A 26,038-nucleotide genomic window follows, 5' to 3' on the forward strand; every position below is an offset into this window, starting at 1 on the left:
CCTATCAATCACTGGACAGGAAAGCAGCTGGGCATTCATGAAGGATGATGTCAATCGAAATCCTTCTGAATGAGCCGTCTAACACGGCGACGTGATGACGAGCCACAAATGGCCAAATCAGTTCACAGGTTGGCCTTTGTTCCCCTCTACTGTCTCTGCTGGGATTCTCCACTGTGAACATCTCACATCACATCTGCTCCTCTCACACAACACCAAAGGGACCCTTTCTCCCTCCTCTCCACGTCACATCGTCACATTTTGGCCGTCCAATCAAGTTGTTGACATTTAATCATCTGATGTCCACCCACACTTTTCCTGTCTCTCTGTCTGACTTACAAAATAATATATAATTTACTTCATGTTTCATTCAGTTTATGTAATTCTGCTTTAATTAGATTAGTCTTTAGCACATTCTCACATGATGTGCATGGTAACATAATCCCTTTACTCCAAATACAGAGGAATACTTTATTTTACCTTTTAAAACTCTGTGTTTGTTCATTTATTTAAAACTACTTCTTTTTATTAAATCATACAAAGTATAAGTCAGACATTCTCTGAGATGTGTCGTCTTCCCCACACACACAGGTCACACTCTGTGAGGATGATGTTTTCTGATCCGTTATATAAACTCAAAACTTACACCTATGCATGATCAGCACTAAGCACAGTTAACTATCAGCAAGGTCGCATATGAGTCGTGGTTCTGTGTTCAATAACCTTTCATTTAAAACTAAGTATAATGATGGTGTGGCGACATCTTCTCACCCTCCTGGAGTCACCTGCTAGTCTACCAAGGTTAAAGCTAGATCCTGTACACACACACAAAATTAAGCCACCGGAAGAGTCATTTTTACTACTCACTTCTTTTTATTTTATTGATATATTGACTTATATACACGTATATTTGATGAATAATGAAAATGCTTTATTATTAAAATGGGGAAACACTCTGTTTTAGCACTCTGATCATTGATAATCACGTAAGGCTGGATATTAAGACCTTTGTTCTCAACTGTGGGCTTGACAGTCTCTCGGCCTCGCGTCACCTGACACTGCCCAAACAGTTACCCAAAGGTTGCACCCAGACTTTGTGGGCGGGTAGCCAGACTTGCTTGTGTGGTACCTCCCACACTAAATATTTTTGCTGATCAAGCACATCCCTCTAAAGCACTGGTAGACAGCTGTGGTCTCTGGATACTGTAGACACTGCTCAGGAACAGCTCAGGGAATACCCGGGTGATGTGCCAGACACCACAGGACACTGCCAAAGGTTCCTTGTTCGTGCCCTGATGGGTCAGAGCTGTTACAGAAGCAAGAAGAGGCCTGCACAGTATTAATGAGGGGGTTTGGATGTTATGGCTGTGAAGTACAGCTGACATTTAAACGTGGATACACAGGAGGCCATTTACCTGCATCTCGTCATCAAATCACATGATGGAGCACACTCCAGACTGAAGCGGCTGGTCCTTCCTCGGAGCCACTGCATCGAGGCTGCAACACACTCAGGATTTATTCAAAGCCAACTAATGAATGCCAAGTTATATAAAGCATCACTCTGGAGGTCTTAATAATCAGTTTACCCAAAAAGCATCATTTGAAACAGTATAAATATACACATAAAAGAAGCAAAGTAAACAAAGATGAAGTACAGTTTGGAAAAGCCTAAAACAGTATGTTTGCTCCTTACTCTGGCCATCTAATTCTAGTTAGTTCTCTTTATCAGATACATAAGGGGTCAGCAGTTTTATTACCTCTGTGACTGAATAAAGAGAGCGTCATTCTCTGAATGGAAGGTATGAACTTGTCTGGACTCATCAGTGCTGAGAGGACTTCCGGGTTCACTTTGACTGGCTCTCAGTGAAGGGCACAGTCCTGTGTCCAGGTCACAGTCACTCCAGGACAGAAGACTGGCAGACTGGAGAGGGTTTCCATTGGGGTCAAGGGGGTCTGCCTGATCTCGGCAGCCTCTTACAGGCTCCAAGTCGTTCTGGGACGAGGACTCTAGTTTGATGTTCGGTATGGAGAGGGCGGGTGTGGAGGGCACGCTGTGGGACAGCTGCATTTTCTTCATGTGCTGGATTACAGAGGCTGCATTGAAGGCTTGCTGTTGGAGAGCCACATACAAAGTGAGCAGTTACTACTGGTGCCGCCTGCATCTCGTACAGAAAAAGTGTGGTTTAGAGTTTGGAGAACTCCTGCTGGATCATGCAAGAACATATACTCTGTGAGAAAACTTCGCCCTTCATCCCATCATTTCAGAAACTTTACTTCTGTACGTTAGAGGTGGAACAGGTACCCAGTGCAAGTTTCTTTAGACATATTGTTTTTCTTTTCTCATACTGCAGAAGTCATTTCTTTTAGTATTCCTCTATCCTCTTTAATTTGAACTATTTATTGATAGAATCATATTGAATTCTTCATAATTCTTCAATATTGTCTATTAAAATGTCTTAAAGGAATCCTTTGCAGTAGATGCTTTATGTATTAACACGTTTGTGTTAATACATGTGAATGGCAGATGAAGGGGATTCTCTATCAACAGGAAAAGCAGTAAAACTTATGAAAATATCACAATCACATTTTCCAGAGTCGTCCAATGGGCTGCACTGGAGTCTCTGCTGGGCCAATTCTGGGCCCCCGGCCCTGTGTTTGACACCCGTGGCGTATGTAGTCACAATTGTAACCTTTCCAGTCATTAGCCATTACCTTCCATTTGGATTTGGCAAAGTTTCTCTCCAGCTGTTCACACACAGACTGATAAATGTCCTGGTCTCTAGCTGTGTCTCCAACAATCCTGCGAGGGTCACATGAGCAGACGTAAAGTTAGGTTCTTGGTATTTGGACAATGTTGCGTCTGTACACCATCATCGGGCAGATAGAGTTAGATATAGTTCCACATTCTCAGAGGCTCAAAGGTAATAGGACAAACAAACATAATGTGTTCTTTCTTAACCAAGGTCTGTCTTCTGTCTTTCAGGCCTTTGTCTTGCATAGCTGGCCATACCTTTCCTTCTTTTTAAGAATGATCGTTGATTTGGCCAATCATACAATGTTTGCTATCTGTCTTATTTTGGTTTTTCATCCTGCTGACAACCTCCTTCCCTCCTTCAGTGAAGCTCGACACCAAATAGTTGAAGACTTGGAATGACCCCCAGATATTAGACCAGATCATTTGCTTTGAATAATGAGAGAACAAGGTCTCACGTGGCCACGAGGCTGCTTCTATATCAACTAACCAATTACTTTTCAGTCTCTCAGAAAAAGACTGTAATTCATAAACAGTTGATACTTTTGTTCATAAATAAACCTGAAAGTTATCTTCAGTCACATGTTGATTATGTGGTTTAAAATCTGTAATCATTGTCCAAAATGTTGTGACATTTAAGAGGCAAAGCACTAACCAGGGGTGCCTGAGTGCCTGTTCAGTGGTGAAGCGCTTACTGGGGTTTTTCTCCATCATGTTCTTGATGAACTCTTTGGCTGTTGACACATAATATGGACAGAGTTCAGTTCAGCGTACAGTAGCATGAATTCTCTATGTTACACACAGTTTTATTAAAGCTCTCGAAAATACATCTAAAACCCTTTATTAGGAACACCTGCATATGACAGTAGGATGCTGGGTGGTGCCAAACACGGCTGATGGCTGTTTCTAAAACTGCTGATTGATTGGACTCTCACAACAAGAACATGTAGAGTTCACACAGAAGGCTGACTTGTAAAAAAGCAGCAGTGTCCTGGATGAACGTGCCTTGTTGTTGATGAGCGATCAGAGCAGACTGATTGCTCCCCAGTGCTAAAACCAAGCCCTGGACTGGCCCGGCTACGTCTGCAGCCTGTCCACAGCTTGCACACAAAACATTTCACTGCATGTTGTACTCTGTATGATTGTGTATGTGGCAAATACAGCGTGTTTGTTTGATATAAATTCTATGAGTTCAAGATGGAGTTTTTCAAAGAGGAAGAGCGTAGGATAAGCACTGCTGTGCTTATGCAAATTTAACCTGTGTTTCTTCACAAACGTAAGGCCACCACAGCTGGAACAATTACTGTTCTGGATCCTGGGAACAGGAGTTTTGACTTTTTGGGATCTTCAGGTTTTGTATTTTGGACAAATCTTGCTGTTCTGTACCTGCTGATGTTTGCTCGCTCGTGTTAGTCAGCTGTGGCTTTTGTTCGTTTTAGCTGTTGGGTGGAGTACTCCTGTCTCTGCGACTGGTCTGTTTGGATTTCTATCTTCCCAGTCATGTCAGCGTGTCTGTCTGCTTTCTCAATGTTCCTTTTAGATTTTCATAAAACTTGACCTCTGACCTTGACCTTCATTGTGAGGTCACTGAGATTCAAACTGGTCCAAGATTTTGAGCTGTGGTATCAGTTTGAAGCTCCTAACTTGCCTCATTATCGAGTTATTGCACCAACTTGGATGTCTACACTTGACGATAATACCCCATCAGCCTTTTACAGCTGAGGGGTGAAAATGACAGGAAAGTCTGGTTCCTTGGAGGTCAAATATAAAGAAATGAGGTGGATCAAGATTTGCACTATTCTCATTCTGAAATCTGTATGATGGATCAGTGTCAGGCTAATGTTCCTGGGAAGCTGTGAGGGAAGAGAGCTGTTAGATCATCCATGTGATTTTTGCCAGGTTTTAAGAAGAAACGTGGAACTTAGTCTGTACAGTCACATGAATAATTCACCCTTTAAACGATAGTGAAAGAGTGAAACCTAGTTTAATGTAAGTGTGTTAGAAATAGGACTGGTTGGTCTGACCCAGTCCCAGCTATTTACATCGAGTACAAATGAAGGAAACAGGAGGGTTAATACTGAAAACTGCGGTGTGTAGCTGTTGGCATACCTGATTCAGAGATGTCATCCCAGAAAGGCGAGTGAAAGGCGTACTCAGCTCTCATGATCTTTGAAAACAAACGCGTCTCATTTTCTTCAAAGAATGGCGGGTAGCCACAGAGCCTGCAGCACACACACAGCCTGTCAGATACCGCAGATTTGGATCAACTCTGGATTACTTTAGCAGCCATCATCATGCTTATATGATATTTATACAATATGCTCTGATGCTGGTTTCATCAATTTGCTGGGTTTCCTCAGCTACTGTAGTAAACGGGCAGAGCGGTCAGACTTTCACCCACCACAAACACATTCACAGAAATGTTGGGAAGAAACAAACACACTGCACTGATTTGTGAATCCACACTTTACACAGCAGGACAGAGAAAATGTTTAAACTGACACATTGTACTGTTGGGTCTCACATCAACCTCCTGCTCAACCATCTCTGATTTGTAAAAAAAAATGTTACAATAGAAAATATGAACATTTATAGTGAGGACTGTGAAATTTCAGCTTTACATATCAAACACTTCTCTTCTTTTTTTAGACCTACTTTTCTCAACACGGAGCTGTGAAGCAGTGTTTGAACATAAATATCTCAAAGACTATTAAATATAAAAGTACTTTCACTTTTCACTAAACTTTCTTTCCATCAAAATCAATCAGGATCTGTAATTTGAGACAGATACACTAAATGTCTGAGTACTGGCTAGTGAAAATATGAAAACAGTCCAGCATTCCTGTAAAGTTATTGTGTATGTGACATTAATAAAAAAAAGACTCCAAATGCAACGAATGAGGATTTCTGAATGGTATATAGTTGAAATATACAATCCTTTAAAATAAAGCATATAAAAACTTTTCAATGTGAAATACTCATCACAAAAAGGAAGAAAGTGACATTTTCATTGAACTTTAATGCTGGATTAAGCAAATATGACAAACTGTAGCATAAAAGCAAAGATATGAACAGGTTGTCCCATCTAACAGGTTGAACAGAAAAAAGTCTCCTAAGAGTGAAATATTTATGCAAACTGGAAATGTTCAAAAACTGGCTGATTTGAGATGGAATGGAAAAAATATAAGCATACATTGAATTTGATGGCAGCAACATTTCTCACTTAAAGTGGGAAGAGGGTCACAAAAGAAAAGTGAAAAAAAAAACAGTGCAATATATCCTCAAAGGATTCCAGGAAACTGGAGAAACCTGTGTGTGTAAGGGGCCGGGCTAACGATGGACACCTGTGGTCTTTGGGTCTTTACGCGACACTGCATTAAAAACAGGCATCGTTCTGTCGTGCACGTCACTGTATGCCATAAACTAAAGCTCTCTGTGAACATGATCAGGAAACGCAGCTGCCATCTTTGGACCAAAGCTCAGAGAAGAGCGACATGTGTTCCCCTCCACACAACACTTTCTGCAGGCTTTGCACAGACAAAGACCCACAACAGCAGCTACGCTCACATATGAGGACAACATTCCTTTCCCAAAATTCAAACAATTCTCTGCTCAGCTTCCAGACATCATGAACTGCTGATAAAAAGTGTGGCTGCTGCACGGCGGTAAACGTGGCCCCTCCCAACCTTTTAGTACCTTTTGCTGCCACCAAATTCAAAATGAGCTGATATTTTTCTAAAATTGGTAAATTGTCTCATTTTAAACATTTGATAGATTTTCTATGATGTATTGAAGCTTTTACAGTCCAGTTTGATCCTGTCTTTGATGAGTTGATGAGCTTTACAGATCCTTCTGGTCTTATTTGTATTTCACACAACATTGTTGGGCTTTGTAACACTCGTACACACAGCTTGGTGTTCAGTGACGAGCCCAACGATACTCAAACTACCAACCTTCCAGCTCGTAGTGACCCTGTCTACTGCTGGAGCCACAGTTACTACAGTGGTAGTAAATACTACAGTATTTGGTGACTCTAATATTGTATTGTACAAGTATTCATGTACTTCTGACTTTTGGAATATGAATAAAATCAATAACTGATGAATGTTCACAGTTCTCCATAAATGATCAGTTAATATTCATAACATGTATACAGTTAGCCATGTTATTATGAACACACAGGCCTGTACTTACAGAATATAAGTGATAACTCCAATTGACCAGCAATCCACTGCTTTGCTGTAGGGTTTCTGGGCCAAAACCTCCGGAGCTACAGAAAGTAGGACAAACGAAGTAAGCACCATTATAAACAACAGACTGTTTCCACTCCAGAAAAAGTCACACTAAAGCTAATATGTTAAAGCTAAGATAATATATGGTTCAAAAGTAAAAGGCAAAAAGTTGCCTTTAGTTTTAAATAATAATAAGATCAAAGTCCAGTTTATTTATATATCACATAAAAAACCACAGAGCTGACCAAAGTTCCCTTCCTGCTGCTCTGCCTGGTCGTTACTTTCACAATAAATCAAAATGAGCCCTCCAGTTCTTCCTGTCACTACCCACACGAGCACTGAAGCCTCTCAGCAGGACGATGGAGTCCACAGATGGAGCATTCATGAGCACCCCACCCACTGACACTTACTTCCAGGCTGGACTACTGTAATTCACTATTATCAGGAAGTCCTAAAAACTCGCTGAAAAGCCTTCAGCTAATCCAAAATGCTGCAGCAAGAGTACTGACAGGGACTAGAAAGAGAGAGCATATTTCTCCTGTTTTGGCTTCCCTTCATTGGCTTCCTGTTAAATCCAGAATTGATTTCAAAATCCTGCTCCTCACATACAAGGTCTTAAATAATCAGGCCCCATCTTATCTTAATGACCTTGTAGTACCATATCACCCTATTAGAGCACTTCGCTCTCGCACTGCAGGCCTACTTGTTGTTCCTAGAGTATTTAAAAGTAGAATGGGAGGCAGAGCCTTCAGTTTTCAGGCCCCTCTTCTGTGGAACCAACTTCCAGTTTGGATTCGGGAGACAGACACTATCTCTACTTTCAAGATTAGGCTTAAAACTTTCCTTTTTGCTAAAGCATATAGTTAGGGCTGGACCAGGTGACCCTGAATCCTCCCTTAGTTATGCTGCAATAGACGTAGGCTGCCGGGGATTCCCATGATGCATTGAGTTTTTCCCTTCCAGTCACCTTTCTCACTCACTATGTGCTAATAGACCTCTCTGCATCGAATCATATCTGTTATTAATCTCTGTCTCTCTTCCACAGCATGTCTTTCATCCTGTTTTCCTTCTCTCACCCCAACCGGTCGCAGCAGATGGCCCCGCCCCTCCCTGAGCCTGGTTCTGCCGGAGGTTTCTTCCTGTTAAAAGGGAGTTTTTCCTTCCCACTGTCGCCAAAGTGCTTGCTCATAGGGGGTCATATGATTGTTGGGTTTTTCTCTGTATTTATTATTGTGCTATCTACTGTACAATATAAAGCGCCTTGAGGCGACTTTTGTTGTGATTTGGCGCTATATAAATAAAATTGAATTGAATTGAATTGAATTGGGAGGCTAGGTACTGTCATCCAACACAATAACTGTCTGATTTATGAAAATGGATTTTTTTTTCTTGCTCCAGTGTGATAAGATTTTGATGATGGCAAAAACCAAAGTAATTGTTTGTGGTATTAAGATGTAGTAAATGTAGCACACTGAAATGGTACTTTACCACAGCAACAACTTAGAAATGGTCTGTCACTGCAGTATTTCAGTCTATCATGTTTAACTATCTCACACATTACACATACAGAGAAATGGCTACCTCACCAACATATCCTGGTGTTCCACAGGCTGTAGACATCACACCATGCTCCAGCGTCTTAGACAGACCGAAGTCACTGACCATAATCTTTGCATTCTCATCTGTATTATAGTACAGTAGGTTTTCAGGCTGAGAGAACAGAAAAAGCAAGACATAAAATAAAGAAATGTATCTAAAATGTTCAAATACACTCATTAAACATCTGTTAAAGTCATTTTACCAAACGTGTCAACATCTGTGGCTTTCATTTTCCTTCTGGGAGCATGTTTATGTCTTTGTTATGGTGGATCTTTTGTGTCTTACCTTAAGATCCCTATGCACAATGCTGTTTTCATGCAGGTAGCTGACAGCCTGCAGCACCTGTTTGATCACTTTGCTGGCATCCTTCTCGGTATAAACCCCTTTGTCTAAAATGCGATCAAACAGCTCCCCACCTGATACCCTGCACAAAACAGAAAAAGAGTTATCAGTGTTTATGTCTAGCAATCAGAAGTCTACCGTCCTGAACTTCTGCAGGACGGTAGACTAAGGACGACCAGGGCCCACCTTGGAGAAACTCATCAAATGGTCTAATAAATATTGTTACCCTGTGCAAACAGAGTTCGAGTAGCATTTAGGAAATGTGCCTACTGTCAGGTTTGTCCTTACCATCATCTGTGTGTCGGTGAATCAGTCGTAAGTTACTTTAAATTAGTAACTTAGTTACATTACTAGTTACTTCTCTAAAAAAGTAACTCAGTTACTTCAAGTTACTCGTTACTTTCAAAGTAACTAGTTACTAGGGAAAGTAACTTTGGTTTTACTCAGACTTCTCTTGTTAATGTGTTGCTTCCGTAACTGGATACCCAGCCAGACTGCCAGTCTTCTAGCTTGCTTACTTGCCACAAGTGCACTGTGCCACCTACCAATAGAAAGGAAAAAATAATGCGCACATTTCCACGAGAGAAATCCCACGCCTGGACCGTCGTTGACCGCCGCCATGATTCTAGCCTGCTTTTTACATCCAACACAAAAACTGCAGTCGTGGTGCTTTTGATTGTACTCAGAACTTGGAAATTCTGCCTTCTGAATAGGAAGATGTAGGTAACACCAGACTGCAGATGAGCTGCATACAGAGCTGGACTGGGACAAAACAATCGTCCCGGGCATTTTGACTAGAGACCGGCCCACCATTATAGGAAAAATCATAAAGCCTTTGAATGAAAATAAACACTGTTGTGACAGTGATGTACACTGTTCTGATGGTATATATGTATCAATCTATCAATTGTTTGTTGTAAGACTCAGATAATTATTTATTAAAAGTGAGACATTTTAAATGAGAATAATAAAGAAAAGTATTTCCTTGTGCCCCCCTTTCCCTGTTAATGCCCTACCTGCCCCCCTGGCAACACTTTGCTAGACCCGCCCCTGCACAGTTACCAGCTGTCAGCTACTTAGAAAAGGATCCTGGTGTTATTTGTCTCTCAGAAACAGTTCATAACTTCCCTTCAACTCATTCATGTCACCTAAAAGGTAAACCTGTTTCTCCATCACCTGTTCAGCTCTGATGATTCAGTAAGGACATCTCCTGGTTTCATCTTCATGTTTCCCTCTCACCAGATAACCAAACCGATATCATGACCAGCAGCTTTACAGCTGTGGCTCCAGCAAACATCAGCTGATACTAGAAATTAATATTAAATACATTCTAACAACAGCTGACCAAGCTTAAACGTGCTGCTGTTGTTTAGCGTGACATCCACTGGTTTCCTCTTTCTGGCGCAAAGTGGGCGATAAACAAACAAGAGAGAAAAGCTGATCAGCTGATCATTGATCAGTTTCATCATTAGGGTTGCCAACCGTCCCTTGAAAAACGGAATCGTCCCGTATTTAGAAACAAAAGTACACGTCCCGTATTGAGCTGAAAAGGGACGCACTTTGTCCCGTAATACAGTGAGAATCAAAAGTAGTCTATAACTTTTAATGGAATTAACACTTTGTTTGAAAACATAATTCCCAGCCCCTCTCCTGCTTTGTGACCAATGAGCTGAGTATGACAATTCAGATTACCGCTTATCTCATTGGTCGAGGAAAGGTCGCTTACGGAGAAAATACCGGAAGACAACAGATGACCACAAGAAGCATGGCCAAATGGGAAACAAACGCCGACACTGCGGTGCAAGTCTCGGACGACAGTACACCTAAAGCTGGGCATACACTGCGATTTCTTCAGTCACGTTATTCAGCTCCTGCTCAAACTGCACGATGTAGGGTTAGATAAATAATTTTACTGTTATTGTCCATATTACTATTGCATTAATAATTAATATTGATATTGCATTCAGATGTTCAAACATACTGGTATCATATCAGCCTTTATTACAGGTGCAGTTATAACCACTTTAAACTGTTGAGTTGAATCTATAACCCGAAATGCTTTTGAATCTAGAATCTTAAATGTTTATATGCAGACTGCATGGTGAAAGAAAAGGCCTAACGCAGAGTAACTCTGTGCCAAAATAAGACAGGAAGTTACATGTTTTTGAAGTTACATGCTTTGCAGGAAGTGAAACCAAAACCAGAGTCTGAGTGAAAGTTATTCTGGGGAGCTACTCGGCGAGGTGAAATGGGGTGCGATTGTGGTTAGCACATAGACACACACGTAACCACACACACACACACACTTAGTTAGAGGGAATCATTTATAGGTGAAAGTTTAATTTGTTTTGCTTGGGGTTGCTTTTAGACTATATTAGGAGGAGCGAACATATTGGCAACCTTTGAAACCTTTGGAACTTCTGTTATGAAAGAATATGTCTGTGAAGGTTCTCAGTCATCCAGGTCATCGTAGTCAAAGGAGTTTGCAAAGAAAAGCGTCTGGACTTCTTAACTTAAAGAAGTCCAGACGCTTTTCTTTGCAAACTCCTTTGACTGTTATGAAAGAAGTTTATTAAAGAGCTGTCGCTCCTTGGTCAAGTGAGGGTCAAAAACTTTTGGTTGGCGTTATGATCAGCCAATCTACTGTGAGTTTGACTGGAGCTGTGGAAGGATCGCAACACACGCTTACAAGACATGTATATCAGGTTATTTTTATGATCTTTTATTTGTTTACATTCTTTGATTAAGTTTTAAGTACTACCATTTAAGTAAGACGTTTATTCAATATATTACACATCAGTTTCAGTTGTGTAGGTGCTGGCCTTTGTCTGGGGAGAAGGTGAGAGGTGAGACAAAGTGCAGCTGTGGTTATGACGTAACCACACACATACATACACATAGTAGTAGGCCCATTTTGTGGTAAAGAGTTCAGATTTAATTCTGCTATAACTGCAAGAGTGCCTGCGTATGTGACAGTTTGTTCCAGACGATAAGCGAGCGTCCGGCAGTGACAGGAAGCACCTGGCTTCGAGGCGAAGAGAATGATCTTTTTAAACTGTGTTAAAAGTCATTGTGGTTTTGATTTGACGTATCCATGTAATTTACGCAAGAGGGGGCGTTCTAATACCCCGATGTATAAAACTGTGTTCTGAAGTTTTGGAGACAGAGATCAATGCTGTCTGCGTACAGGATTTATCTCTCCACATGTGTCATTAAATCATTCGTTGACTCCAACTGACTGGGTCAGTGTGTTATTCTGATCTCCCACATCTCTCTCCTCTAAAATGAACCTTAACAACAATCGACTCGCAGGGGTTATAAGTTCATAGGTCACGATGCAGGTCTCACACTATACGGCCCGATGCTCTGATGCGACCTGAGTGCTCACACTGTGCCTCCATAAAATGAAGGTTATAACAGAAATTCTGTCGCTCGCTCTCCCTCTCTCTCTTTCACTCACACACACACACACCACCACCATCAACTTTGCTAAATTGCTAATGAAAAACACTGATCAGGCAGCTGTGATTGAGCAGCAATGTAAATCCAACTATTTTCACGGTTGTTGTGGTCGTGATAATTTTGTGAGGCCACATCGAAAAGGCTCGGATGAGCTTTCCAAAGTTCTACAAGTTGTGCCTCCATCGCTTGTGTCCAGATCACACGCTGCACAGCCGTGCTGCTCCGTCTTTTTCACCAAAGTTTGCGTGTTTGCGCGTGCGCAGTGTGAGCGGCTGCGGTGACAGCCTCACGAGCGATTGATGATCGGGACTGGTCGTGAGGTGTTAATCGCTTCTCGTTACCCCACGTATACTACACGATGCACGACGCACGATGAAGGCCAAACTCGGGCCGATCACCAAATCGGTCGCACGACTCAAAAATCGGCTCAAAACGGGCCAAAAATCGCACAGTGTAAGCCCAGCATTAGACCAGCAATGTTTGTTCCCCTCAGAGAAAGAAAAAAAAGGCTGCAAAAGTACTGGGAGGAATGGGAAAAGGAAAACACCTGGCTGGAAAAGTGCACGATAACACCTATAAAGCGCACTGCACTGTGTGCCGGCGCACTTTTTCCATAGGCATGCTTCTAATGGTGGCACATGAAGAACATGAGGGGCGTGAAAGCTCGGGGAACCCTTAACCAATTTTTTGTCCACCAGGCCACGGCAGAAGCAGATATGGTCTGTAAACACTGGTTTGTTTTTTTAAACCCTCTGGTTAAGGTTAATATGGGCATGTGCAGTGAATATCAGCGCTATGTGGCCAGAAGTGTGATAATATAATTTATTTTGTGTAATAAACAACTGCAAGGATAGATGATTACAACAAATAGATGACTAATACATAAAAGTAATACATAGATGAATAATGATGATGAGTTATGATGCGTAATCATGGGAACAAGCGGGTTTACAAACGGCAGCAGCTGATTAGCATTAGAAAAGCTGAAATAATACCTCAACTGAAGCCAATTGTACTAAAAGCACTATATGTGCACTGTTACAAGAATGTGTTTCGTTCTATTGTTTTCTATTAATTTATAATTTTAAGTTAAGCAGGACAGAGTTCTTTTAAAGAATGATTTACTTATATTCTCAAAAGTTAAGCATGACAGGCTTCTGTTTAAGGAAGAGACCTGTTTCATTGTGTTAATGTTGTCATTTTGAGCTAAAGATAAATGGCTAAATGATCATTTGTTTCCCATGTGTTCATATCACAAAGAATATGCATCTACTTAAATCAAATTCAAGTCAAATGGTTAAAAAAATAATTTCACACACAAAAAAAAAAGAGCTACAAAATTCACCACACTGGGAAGGGTGAAGATCACTGGGTCGCCCGGCCCTGGCCACCAGGTGTCCCTTATTTATTTTTCAGGGAGTTGGCAATAGTGATGGTAAATTTGATTCTTTTTACTGAATCAAGTTTTAATGAGTCACTCACCAAAGTGAATCGGGTTTTTGAGTCATTTGATTCACTGAGTCAGTTGACCAGAGAGCGCAAAAAATGTACATTTTCACTCAAACTTAATTTCTTTTCTCTTTTCATGTATATCCTACTGCTAAGATGAGTGATTCTAAAAGAAAACAACTATTTTATATAGCAAAAAAGAGCAAAAAAATTTCTAAAGCAAACATTTATTTTGTTTATTTTTATTTTATTAGTATTTTCCTTAAATGTGTCAAATATATATTTTCTCATCTAAATGTCCACTGAGCTGTGAGCCAGGGGACGATAATGCGCCTTAACATTGGTTGCCAACCAAGAAGACGAAGAAGCTGTGAGCCAGGAGGGAGGGGGTGAGTGAGTGAGTGATTCGTTCGCTCTATGATTCAGCACAGGAGGGAGGGGGTGAGCGAGTCCTGAGTGATTCGCTTACTCTTACGATTCAGCACAGGCGGGAGGGGGTGAGTAGCTCAAATGTGCTGTTAGCATGTTAGCAGAGCGATGCTACTGTGAACCGAGGAGCTATTGTCTTGATGTGAGCTGCTACTCAGGGTTTTTTCTTCCAGTTCAGAGCAGAAATGTTTTTGTTAAGATACTGGATGTTGTGTTTTTCTCCACAATTTTAATTATAAGCTAGATATATTGCTGCTAACAGCAACAGGGATGAGTCAGTGAGTCAGTTGGGCTTGTGAATCATGATTCATGAGTCAGTAAAGTGATTCTCGAGTATTGAACGATTCGTTCATGATTCGCGCATCACTAGTTGGCAACCCTATTCATGATTGAAGTAGAAACAGGAGCGGATGAGAGAAGAAGAGGCAGCTGTGCAGCTTCAGCTTTGTGTCTTTTTCATTATAGCTGAAGTCCGGGACAAACTGTGTTCCTTTTCACCTCAGTACGAAACGCATAATATTTTCTCTGAATACCAGACGATTCTGTTTTTTACAGGACGTTTGGCAACTCTACTAACTAACCTTATGAATAAAATAAAGTTCAACATCAGTAACATAGCACCCACACAGCTGTATAGAAACTCCGTCATGCTAGCTAGCACGCAGTACGAAAAAGTCAGCATAACGAAAATAAACTCCACCTAAACTTGGTTTATATCTGACCCAGATAGACTGCAGGTCATAACTTCTTACCTGAAGTTCAGTTCACCTGACACTCGGATCGGCGGCCGCTTCGGGTCTCTCCTCTTGCCTCCCTTTTCCTTCATCCACCTGCTGGCTTCCACCACTTGCTAATGTTACTGAATCTGTGGAAGCTCCGCGATAGCCACCACACGAAGTAACGAATAACGAGCCTATCTAAATCCCAGTAACGAGTAACGCGTTCCTGGTTTTGGCATAATAACTAGTTACCGTGCTCGTTACCACAATAATAACGTAGTTACTGTAACGCGTTACTTAATAACACGTTAGTCCCAACACTGAAAATGACAGGAGAGAAACTTGCACCGCGAAGGCCAAAACAAGTGGGAGACAATAAAGAAACAATAGTCTCCAAGGAGGAAGCCAGAAACCCCCCACACCTTTCTGAAATGTACAAGGAGATACTCTGGCAGTTGTTGAAAACATATCCATACTCTCCACTGTCCATCGGAGAGTGTTCTGTTATTTCTTTATTGATTCTGGGTTTGTGTTTGTGACAATCTTTTGTGGTTTTCTGGCTCTCTTTGTATATTAGTATGACTGATAGTTTCCCTTAGCATTTATTATATACTCTGTAGTCTGATTATTTTCCAGGTCATCTTCTTGGTTGTTAGTTCAATATTTTAGTTTTACTTTTTACTAATAGCCTCCAAGAATCCAATGATCCAATTTATGCTCAATATGGCGGCGCGCACAGACGCAGCAGCTCACTGCTCTTCACGTTTGGTGTTTTGTTTTTCACTTTTTCTACGTGCATATGTGTGGATGTGTGTGTTTTTTTATTATTATACATCGAGTAGAGTCCACTTACAGTCGTCAGGACCTTCTGAGTTTGGGATTACGCTGTGCAAAGAGCATTACATCGGACTAACACCACTTTAAACAAAGGAGGCAAAAGCGTGGCTGCAGGGTGGGCCCACTAGCACAGCTAAAGAAACAGCCATTTAAGCCACCGCTTCCGAGTATTTTCCTCTCCAATGTCAGGTCCATAACCAACAAAATCGACGAACTGAGATTACAGATTGCAGTCAACAAGTGTGTACGGGACAGCAGCATAATACTACTCACAGAGACTTGGCTGCAGCCATCAATTCCAGACTCGGCTATTGAGCTAGCAGGCTGCACGGTCCACCGTCACGACAGGAACGGCCGCTCCGGTAAGAACAAAGGAGGGGGTTTATGCATCTACACCAATGACAGCTGGTGCAAAAACACAAAGACTGTAGACAGCCATTGTTCCCCGGATTTGGAATATTTGACTGTGAAGTGCAGACCCGTCTACATACCTCACGAGTTTACTCTTGTTATGGTAACGGCCGTGTATGTACCACCTGATGCAAATGCTAACTCGGCCATGGAGGAGCTGCACAAGACAATAAGCAATCAGCAGAACTCCCATCCAAACGCAGTGCACATTATAGCTGGGGACTTCAACCACGCTGATTTAAGGTCAGTATTCCCCAGATTTGAACAGCATATTAAAAGTGCAATGAGGGGGAAAAACAATTCAATTCAATTCAATTTTATTTATATAGCGCCAAATCACAACAAAAGTCGCCTCAAGGCGCTTTATATTGTACAGTAGATAGCACAATAATAAATACAGAGAAAAACCCAACAATCATATGACCCCCTATGAGCAAGCACTTTGGCGACAGTGGGAAGGAAAAACTCCCTTTTAACAGGAAGAAACCTCCGGCAGAACCAGGCTCAGGGAGGGGCGGCCATCTGCTGCGACCGGTTGGGGTGAAAGAAGGAAAACAGGATGAAAGACATGCTGTGGAAGAGAGACAGAGATTAATAACAGATATGATTCGATGCAGAGAGGTCTATTAGCACATAGTGAGTGAGAAAGGTGACTGGAAGGGAAAAACTCAATGCATCATGGGAATCCCCGGCAGCCTACGTCTATTGCAGCATAACTAAGGGAGGATTCAGGGTCACCTGGTCCAGCCCTAACTATATGCTTTAGCAAAAAGGAAAGTTTTAAGCCTAATCTTGAAAGTAGAGATAGTGTCTGTCTCCCGAATCCAAACTGGAAGTTGGTTCCACAGAAGAGGGGCCTGAAAACTGAAGGCTCTGCCTCCCATTCTACTTTTAAATACTCTAGGAACAACAAGTAGGCCTGCAGTGCAAGAGCGAAGTGCTCTAATAGGGTGATATGGTACTACAAGGTCATTAAGATAAGATGGGGCCTGATTATTTAAGACCTTGTATGTGAGGAGCAGGATTTTGAATTCAATTCTGGATTTAACAGGAAGCCAATGAAGGGAAGCCAAAACAGGAGAAATATGCTCTCTCTTTCTAGTCCCTGTCAGTACTCTTGCTGCAGCATTTTGGATTAGCTGAAGGCTTTTCAGCAAGTTTTTAGGACTTCCTGATAATAGTGAATTACAGTAGTCCAGCCTGGAAGTAATAAATGCATGAACTAGTTTTTCAGCATCACTCTGAGACAGGATATTTCTAATTTTAGAGATGTTGCGCAAATGGAAGAAAGCAGTCTTACATATTTGTTTAATATGTGCGTTGAAGGACATGTCCTGGTCAAAAATGACTCCAAGGTTTCTCACAGTGTTACTGGAGGCCAAGGTAATGCCATCCAGAGTAAGAATCTGCTTAGATACCATATTTCTAAGATTTTCAGGGCCGAGTACAATAACCTCAGTTTGATCTGAATTAAGAAGCAGAAAGTTAGCGGCCATCCAGGTCTTTATGTCTTTAAGACATTCCTGCAGTTTAACTAACTGGTGTGTGTTACCTGGCTTCATGGATAGATAGAGCTGCGTGTCATCTGCATAGCAGTGAAAATTTATGCTATGTCTTCTAATGATGTTGCCTAGGGGAAGCATGTACAATGTAAATAGAATTGGTCCTAGCACTGAACCCTGTGGAACACCATAATTGACCTTAGTGTCTGAAGAGGACTCTCCATTTACATGTACAAATTGGAGTCTATTAGATAGATATGATACAAACCACTGCAGTGCAGTACCTGTAATACCTACAGCATGTTCTAATCGCTCTAATAGGATATTATGGTCAACAGTATCGAATGCAGACTGGATAAACACACTGGATAAAGCCGACAGCAACATCCAAAAAGGCTACAGAGCAACCCCTCTACCACATCTAGGTTTGTCAGACCACATGTCCATGCTGCTGATCCCTGCATACACTCCCGTTAGGAGAAGATCCCCCCCAGTCACAAAAACTGTGAAAACCTGCCCAGAAGGCGCATCACATCAGCTGCAGGACTGTTTTGAAAACACGGACTGGAGCGTGTTCGAACATCAGGACCTTGAAGAGCACACAACGTCAGTGTTCTCATATATCAACTTCTGTGTCAACAGTGTCACCGTGGACAAACGTCTCCGGGTGTATTCCAACCAGAACCCCTGGATGACTAAAGAGGTCCAGGTCCTGCTGAAGCAACGTGACGCCGCTTTTAGATCCGGTGATGGTATGCATTACAGTGCAGCCAGATCTGAGTTGAAAAGAGGCATCAGAGAAGCCAAGGCAGCGTACAAGAGAAGGATCGAAGACCACTTCAGCAACAACAACTCACGAGAGGTATGGCAGGGAGTTCAGCACTTAACCAACTACAAACCTTGCAATACCACGTTGACTGAGGGTAACGCGGCGCTTGTGGAGGAGCTGAACCACTTCTTCACGCGCTTTGAGGTGAAGGGACCAGAGGCAGCAGCAGCAAAAACATCGGACAGCAGCAGCAGCCCAAGCCTCATAGTGCAGGAATATGAGGTGAGGCGCACACTGAGGGCAGTGAACCCCAGGAAGGCCGCCGGACCAGATGGGGTAACCGCAAAGGTCCTAAAAGAGTGTGCAGACCAGCTGGCTGGGGTCTTCACTAAGATTTTCAAGACTTCACTGTCCCAGTCCTGCATCCCGCCGTGCCTAAAGTCAGCCACAATTGTCCCACTGCCGAAGCGTACTAACATTAGCAGCCTCAACGACTACCGACCAGTTGCTCTAACACCTATTAAAATGAAGTGCTTCGAGAAACTGGTCCGATGTCACATCATGTCCTGCCTGCCACCCACACTCGACCTGCTCCAGTTCGCATACAGAGCTAACAGATCAACTGAAGATGCCATTGCTACAACGCTCCACACCACCATCTCTCACCTGGAAGTGCAGGGCCGTTACGGCAGGCTGCTCTTTGTTGACTTTAGCTCTGCTTTCAATACGATACTCCCGGACAGACTAATAGTTAAACTGCTGGAAGTCGGACTTCCTTCTACCATCTGCCGCTGGATCAGAGACTTCCTCTCAGACCGTGTACAGAGAGTTAGAGTGGGGCCTCATCTTTCCTCAGCCCTCAGCCTTAACACCGGCTCTCCACAAGGCTGTGTACTGAGTCCCCTACTGTACATTCTGTACACACATGACTGTGTCAGTACCCACCCAGACAACGCAGTCATCAAGTTTGCAGATGATACCACCGTGGTGGGGCTCATCTCTGGGGGAGATGAGACGGCGTACAGAGCTGAAGTTCAGAGGCTGTCAGATTGGTGTGTAGATAACAACCTGGACCTCAATACCACCAAGACAAAAGAACTGGTAGTTGATTTCAGAAGGAGGAAGTCTGAGCTGCAGCCTGTCAGCATCAACGGGGAGTGCGTGGAAAGGGTCTCCAGTTTCAAGTTTCTGGGTGTGCACATAGACACAGACCTCCAATGGAGCTCTAACACCTCTGCAGATTTAAAGAAGGCCCAACAGCGTCTCCACTTTCTGAGAATCCTCAGAAAAATGGACCTGAAGAAGGAGCTGCTGACCGTCTTCTACCGCTGCTCCATTGAAAGTGTGCTGACATATTGCATCGGTGTATGGTTCTCCAGCTGCACCACAGCACACAGAAAGGCACTCCAGAGGGTCATTAATATGGCCCAAAACATCATTGGACATCCTCTTCCCTCCCTGAAGGACCTATACAGCAATCACTGTCTCAAGAGGGCGTGCAGCATCCTACGGGACTGTACACACCCAGGACACCGGGTGTTTTAGCTGCTGCCCTCTGGCAAGAGGTTCAGGCTGCTGAGGTCCTGGACAAACAGACTCAAGGACAGCTTTTACAACAGGGCAACAGCCCTAATCAATGCAAACAGCTGACCTGATTGGCTACCTCCCTGGACTTTTTTGGGGGGGGAGGTAACAACGATAAAAACAATAACAATAATATTTATATTTATAACAAGGTGCAATAATATTTAATGTGCAATAATAACAGTGTGCAATACACACACACTTATTCTTCATTTTTTTATTACTAAGTTAAGTTACTGTGTTGTGTTGTTTGTGTTGCGTTGTGATGTGTCGTATCGTGTTGTGTTGTATGTAGTGCCGACGTAGGACAGTTTTCTAGTTTCATTGTACTACTGTACTATGTATGACTGTGCAATGACAATAAAGAGTTATCTTATCTTATCTTATCCATGGGACCTGCTGTAGTTACTGCCACCATACATCCTCCCACCATACATCATACACCATACATCGCTTCTGCCCTGGACTCTGGACCTTGGCAGCCTGCCTCGGTTAACCTTAAAGGTCATCATGTTTTACTGCTACTGTCTAATTGCTCATCACCATGCAACTCCCCATAGCTACAGCTCTTGATCCCTGCCTGCCTGTGACTCATCTGTCCCACCTCTTTCCACTTTCACACCTCTGCTACCACCTATGTGCTGTCTGACAAAACAGGTTCTCAGCAGTGGAGAAAAGACTGGGAAGTCCCGGGACCTTACTGTGGAGCAGTCAGCTGACAAGTTTTTGGGGTATATTTGTATCTCAGCCATCCACACCTGGATGTCCTCTAAGACATCTTTCAAAGTGAGTCCACATGTTCAAAGACTGTTTTTTTCCCCTAGCTTGTGCAAACCAAGCTGGCTGAATGCCCAACACATTCACAGAAACCAGTGCGTCCTGACAATCTGGAGGGTCCCCACCCAGCACTGGTACAAGCCCAGTCTGCAGTGGGACCTGTTTGCTCTGCTGAGAGATCCAGAATGCCCCAAGTGTCCATGGATTCCCCTGTGTCTGTGCCTGAGCTTGAGTGCCCTGAATCCATGGTTCCTGATCCACCAGTGTCTGTGGATCCCTCACCACCCAAACCCAGACCTGAGTGGTCCCGTCACTTTCTTTGCAGTTTCCAGTCCTGGTCCCCTGCAAGCCACTGAAGACATCCCATCCCCTTCACCTCTGTTTTTGCTGCTGGTGATGGAGCCAGCCCCCTGTTCATGAGTGGATGACTGGTCCACTTCAGGTGATATTTTGTGAGGCTCAGTAGTGCAGAGTGACCTGAGGCCCCTTTCATGGAACCATGTCTACATTCAGAAGTCCTCCATACTGAGACATTAAACATGGAGAGGATGGAATGAAAGACAGACAGTGAGGCTGAGGGAAAATATGTGCATTAGAATTATACTATTAACATTACCATCAGCAGCAGCAGCAAGGAATATAGTGTGAAGTACTAAGTAGCTAAAGTTTTGTGTATGCATATTCCCATTTTCATATCCATCACATACATGTGCACATAGGGATTATCTGTAATGATCTAATAGAAGATTTTCCACTGTAACACGTTCAGGTTATGTTTTTGATTCCCAGTTTTGGAGGATGGACCCTTCTGCAATAGTTCGGGCTGTGAAGAGAACATTAGCAGTAGAGTTTTGTTACTGTAGTGTTGACATGTCTCCTGGGATGAACATTGTGAGGGATAAGGAGACGTGTAATCTAGTATGTGATGAATCATCTGTAACTTGGATCCCAAAGTGTCAGACTGGAGTGCAGGGGCAGCATGTATGAAGTTAATATTACATATTTCACATCAGAATTTGCACAGATAGAGAGGTCATGTTCCAGATGTGATACAGGTATTAATGTAGTTGCACACAGTTGTGTAAATGTTGGGTTTTCTTTGAACTGGAAAGATTTAGCAGTTTTTACTGCCGCCACCTCGTCCTGCTCCACCACAGTTCTCCACGCCACTTTGTCCTGCTCTGCCAGAGGTCTTCATGCCATCTGCTCCTGCCGCGCTAGAGGTCTCTCCACTGTCTGGTCAGGCTCCACCCGAGCCTGAGGTCATCTCTTACCTCCAGGTCCTGCTCTGCCCAGGTCAGAGGTCACCGTGTGGCCGTCTGGCCATGCTCTGCCCGTACCAGGGAGCCTCCGTCTGTGTCGGCCTCCTGCCAAGGTACTCGAGGGTCCCTGTCTCTGCCGCCTTCAACAGCCTCCAGTTCTGTCCTCCGAGGGTCTCTGCTACCATCACCAGCCTCCACCCAAGCCGTCTGAGGGTCTCTGCCTCCACCCATGCCTGCCACGCAGGCTTCTAGATCTGCTCTGCTTTCGTCGCTCAGACTTGGTAGTCGGCCATGATAACAGAAGCCTTATAGTTGCTTATTAGTCTGCCTTCTCTTCATGTCTGTTTCTCTGCTGTCCCAGAGTCCAGCTCATGCATCTTAGTGTTTGTCTCTGTGTTTATTGTACTTCCTGTTTTATTTTGACAGTCTCTTGTTCAGTGTTCACTTTTGCTTCCCCTGTCCTGTTAGTCTGTATTAGTTCCAGCTTTGCTCCCAGTTGTTGCCCATCCTCTCGTTATCCTGTGCACATTGATGTCTCCGTCTACTCATTGTTGCGTTGTCCTCGTTCATGCTGCGTGTTCTGCAGTTCTGTGGTTCGCCTGTAGGTGCTAGATTCCACATTTCTATGTTTTCCTGTTCCTTAGCTCCAAGTTTTCTTTTTTTGTGTGTGTTCATGAGTTTCCTCAGCACAGCAATAGAGCTGAGGAATTCCTTTGATTTTTCCAAGACGTGAAGCTTAATGTTTTGTTGTTGATGATGAAGTCTGAAGAGGCTGAAGCTGTAGAGCTGACAGAGGATATGCAATGGAAACAGTGGTGTTTGTTGATAGCTGGGCTGATAAACGATAAGTCTGATAAAGTGCATGTCTCACTTTGTAACCACAATAAATTGGACTGAGGGTAAACAATGTGTTTTAAGGTGTTTCACTCTATGATCAGTGCTTCTAGACCTTGAGATTTGGGGTTTTGTAAAGTGTAAAGTTAATGCACGGTGTCACAGTGGTTAGCAGTGCCTCGCAGCAACAAGGTCCTGGGTACAAATCCTTTCTGTGTGCACTTTTCTCCCCATGTCTGCGTGGATCCTCTCCACACACCAGCTTCCTTCGACATGCAGTTAGTGAGCTCAGGTTAATTAGTGATTCTAAACTGGCCGTAGGTGTGAAGATGTCTGACTTGTCCAGCATGTACCCTGCCTCTCGCCCTGTGGTGGCTGAGACAGCTTCCAGCACAACTGGGATTATTGAGATAAGATCATTGAAGTCTAGAGGTGACCGAGCGTTTGCCCTGGCTGCACCAGAGTTGTGGAACAACCTTCCGATTGGCATCCGGGCGTCTGATTCTATTCAATCTTTTAAATCACGGCTTAAAACGTATTTGTTTAATCTTGCTTTTTCTACCGGTTAATGCTGGCCTTGTTTGCATAGATTTATTCTATTAATTTTCCTATTATGCTTTTATTTGCGCTGTGTATGTCATATCGCCATTGTGTATTGGTGGCATTCTCCTGTGAACATAATTTCACATTTTTACATTTTTATGACCCTGATTATACTTGTGTTATTTCCTTGTTTTATGTTAAGCACTTTGGCATACCGTTGGTTTTTAAATGTGCTCTATAAATAAAGATTGTTGTTGTTGTTGTTGATTTTAGGAAAGCCATTTTAACTGTTGCCATCCATCCACAGAGTGATATGCAGAGGCTGATCCAGCAGTTTAAATCATCTTTTACTGACTTACACAGCAGAATGAAATTAAGGTGAACAACTCTATCAGCTTGGAGGAAACACGGATTTCTAAATATTTTAAGTTTCTTGTGTAAAGATAGTAAAAGGTCTGCTACTGTTAGGATGCCTGGGTCGTTGACCCAGAGGTTTGAGTTTATTATATTATTTATCATTTCTAGTCTTTGGTTTCTTGGTCTGTGTTCTGTCTTGTGGTTTACGTCTCGGTTCCCTCTGTTGCAGTGCCTGCGTGTGAGTCTGTGTCTTTGGTTCAGTCTGTGTTGTTTCCTGTTTTATTTTGAAGGTCCATGTCTGATGTTAATGTATCTGGTTTTGCTTCCCCTGTTTCGTTAGGCCTGATTTGCCCCAGCTGTGTTTCCCTCCTGTTACCCATTCCCTGATTGCTCCCTCTATGTATTTAAGCCCTGTGTTTCAGGTTGTCTGTGTTGTGATCTACCCTTATCTAGCTGTGTGTTCTGTCTGTGTAAGTGTATTTTGTATTCCTTGTTTTGTTACCCTTTTGAGTTCAGCATTAAAGCTGTTTTGAGTTCACGTTCCGCCTCCGAGTGTCTGCACATTGGGTCCTCCTACTACCACTCCTGCCTGCACACAGCCTTCACATAACAGCTACAACCCCCTCATTCATACAAGGTGGTAAAATATTGGATTTGGACCAGTTTATTGACGAGTTGTGGCAGCAAAGAATGGGAGTCCCTAAGGAGTAACAGCACATCATTAAGGAGAACTGGATGTTCTGTATTAACCTGCCAGCTGAAGACATCTCTGTCTTATAGCAGCCGTAGTGGTTCTGTGTACAATGCAAATAGAAATGGAAAGAGAAGAATGTGGATATTTGATGACACCAAGAAATGATGCCAATAATTTTTCAATGATCATACAATGTTTGTAAAATATAAAGATTACAGCCGACCTTTTTGTTTTTATTTGTAATGTAACAGCTTGGTGTGTGGTGTATTCTGGAAAACTGTCAATAATGAGCAAAGAATGATAATAATACAACAGTTATTATTATAATTACGAGCTGGTTTGTTAATGTCAGACAAGCCATGAAACAAAGAGGGGTGTGTTACTTCTTAGTCATATTACATACATGTAGTTTTTTGTGAGTGTGTCATCAGTGTGTCTTTCTTCCCCGCCAAAAAATACATTTCATAAACATATGAATAAAATACAATAAAATTTAAAAAAGCAAATAAAATACAAATTCAGAGTCATATATGGAAAATAAAATGTAATCAATTTTTGAACCAAATGTGTCAGATGGTTCAATAAACTCTCCATTTAAAAAAAAAAATCATTTTAGGCTTTAAGGGGTTAAACGCATGATGGCATGAAGGAACGATACATAGCTATGTTATTTTTTACCAATATTATTTATTCAATTTGAACAATAATTCAGCCTAATTTTAGCAAAAAAGGCTGAATTCTTACTATGCTATACACACTGTATACTCGTATTGTTAATGTAAGATTATACTGCAGTAATATGAGACATATTGCTAGTTGTTAGTGTTGCATTATTTCAAGGTAAATATAAATATAAATCAGCTAAACAGTTCCACTTACAGCTGCATGACCAGGTAGTAGTGTGTTCGACTCTCATAGAAATCCTCCAGTCCCACCACATTGTCATGCTTTATCCTGAAATAGTAACAAACAGGATAACTCCTTAACCTTTGACATGTTAGGCAGTTAGGCAGCAGATCTAGTCACCGCTAGACTTTATTTATTGCACATTTGAATAAGTGTGTGTGTGTGTGTTACCTCCTCAGCACATTTATTTCATTTTCTAGGTTGCTATGGGCGAGATGTTTTTTCTTCAGGCATTTCAGGGCATACATTTTCCCAGTTTTCTTCTCTCTCACCATGAAAACCTCTGAAAATGAGCCCCTGTACAAAAACATCAAAGAGTCAAAATGAAACGTGGATTAATGGCAGTCTGTTCAAATGCTAGAAACAAGCTTATTCTTGGATAACAGTTTCATTTTGTTTGTTGTCACAATCCTCTCAGAGATCTACAGAAACATCTTCCCAGGGCGATGGATCCAACAGTACTACAGACCACTGGAACAGGCAGGGGCTAGCTGCTCAAACATAAGCTCTACGAGTTCTTTATTACCTCATTTGAAAGCATTTATATCAGGGTTTGCTTTTTAACAGGTAAAATTCAAAGG

General features: G+C 42.4%; 1 protein-coding gene across 3 annotated transcripts; it reads right to left on the minus strand.

Moving 5' to 3' along the window:
* Window positions 1–850: 850 nt before the first annotated feature.
* Window positions 851–25,750, minus strand: LOC100696413 (calcium/calmodulin-dependent protein kinase type 1D). 3 transcript variants are annotated; one of them, XM_019345372.2, is made up of 11 exons: window positions 25,629–25,750; window positions 25,431–25,505; window positions 8,866–9,004; window positions 8,568–8,691; window positions 6,944–7,019; window positions 4,859–4,971; window positions 3,405–3,483; window positions 2,710–2,797; window positions 1,755–2,107; window positions 1,413–1,494; window positions 851–1,303 (listed from the first exon to the last, which is right to left on the minus strand). In XM_019345372.2, the coding sequence occupies exons 1-10, from the start codon at window positions 25,730–25,732 to the stop codon at window positions 1,431–1,433; spliced, it is 1,215 nt and encodes a 404-aa protein (XP_019200917.1). In that variant the 5' UTR covers window positions 25,733–25,750; the 3' UTR covers window positions 851–1,303; window positions 1,413–1,430. The 3 variants fall into 3 exon arrangements, with proteins under 3 accessions (XP_019200917.1, XP_025760916.1, XP_019200918.1); XM_025905131.1 differs by having other exon boundaries at window positions 851–1,326; XM_019345373.2 differs by lacking the exons at window positions 25,431–25,505; window positions 25,629–25,750 and adding an exon at window positions 16,092–16,464 and having other exon boundaries at window positions 851–1,326.
* Between the last annotated feature and the right edge of the window lie 288 nt (window positions 25,751–26,038).

This window comes from Oreochromis niloticus, unplaced genomic scaffold, assembly GCF_001858045.2.
Source record: "Oreochromis niloticus isolate F11D_XX unplaced genomic scaffold, O_niloticus_UMD_NMBU tig00008833_pilon_14165901-14214810, whole genome shotgun sequence".
NCBI classification, from domain to species: domain Eukaryota; kingdom Metazoa; phylum Chordata; class Actinopteri; order Cichliformes; family Cichlidae; genus Oreochromis; species Oreochromis niloticus.

Bases quoted from the DNA above. Each gene is read 5' to 3' on its own strand.
- LOC100696413 (XM_019345372.2), bottom strand. From the start codon at position 25,732: ATGGTGAGAGAGAAGAAAACTGGGAAAATGTATGCCCTGAAATGCCTG. The intron at 2,108-2,709 runs GTAATGGCTAAT...GCTCTCCAACAG, and splicing joins TTGCCAAATCCAAATGGAAG to CAAGCCTTCAATGCAGCCTC. The intron at 1,495-1,754 runs GTAATAAAACTG...AGTGTGTTGCAG, and splicing joins CTCTTTATTCAGTCACAGAG to CCTCGATGCAGTGGCTCCGA.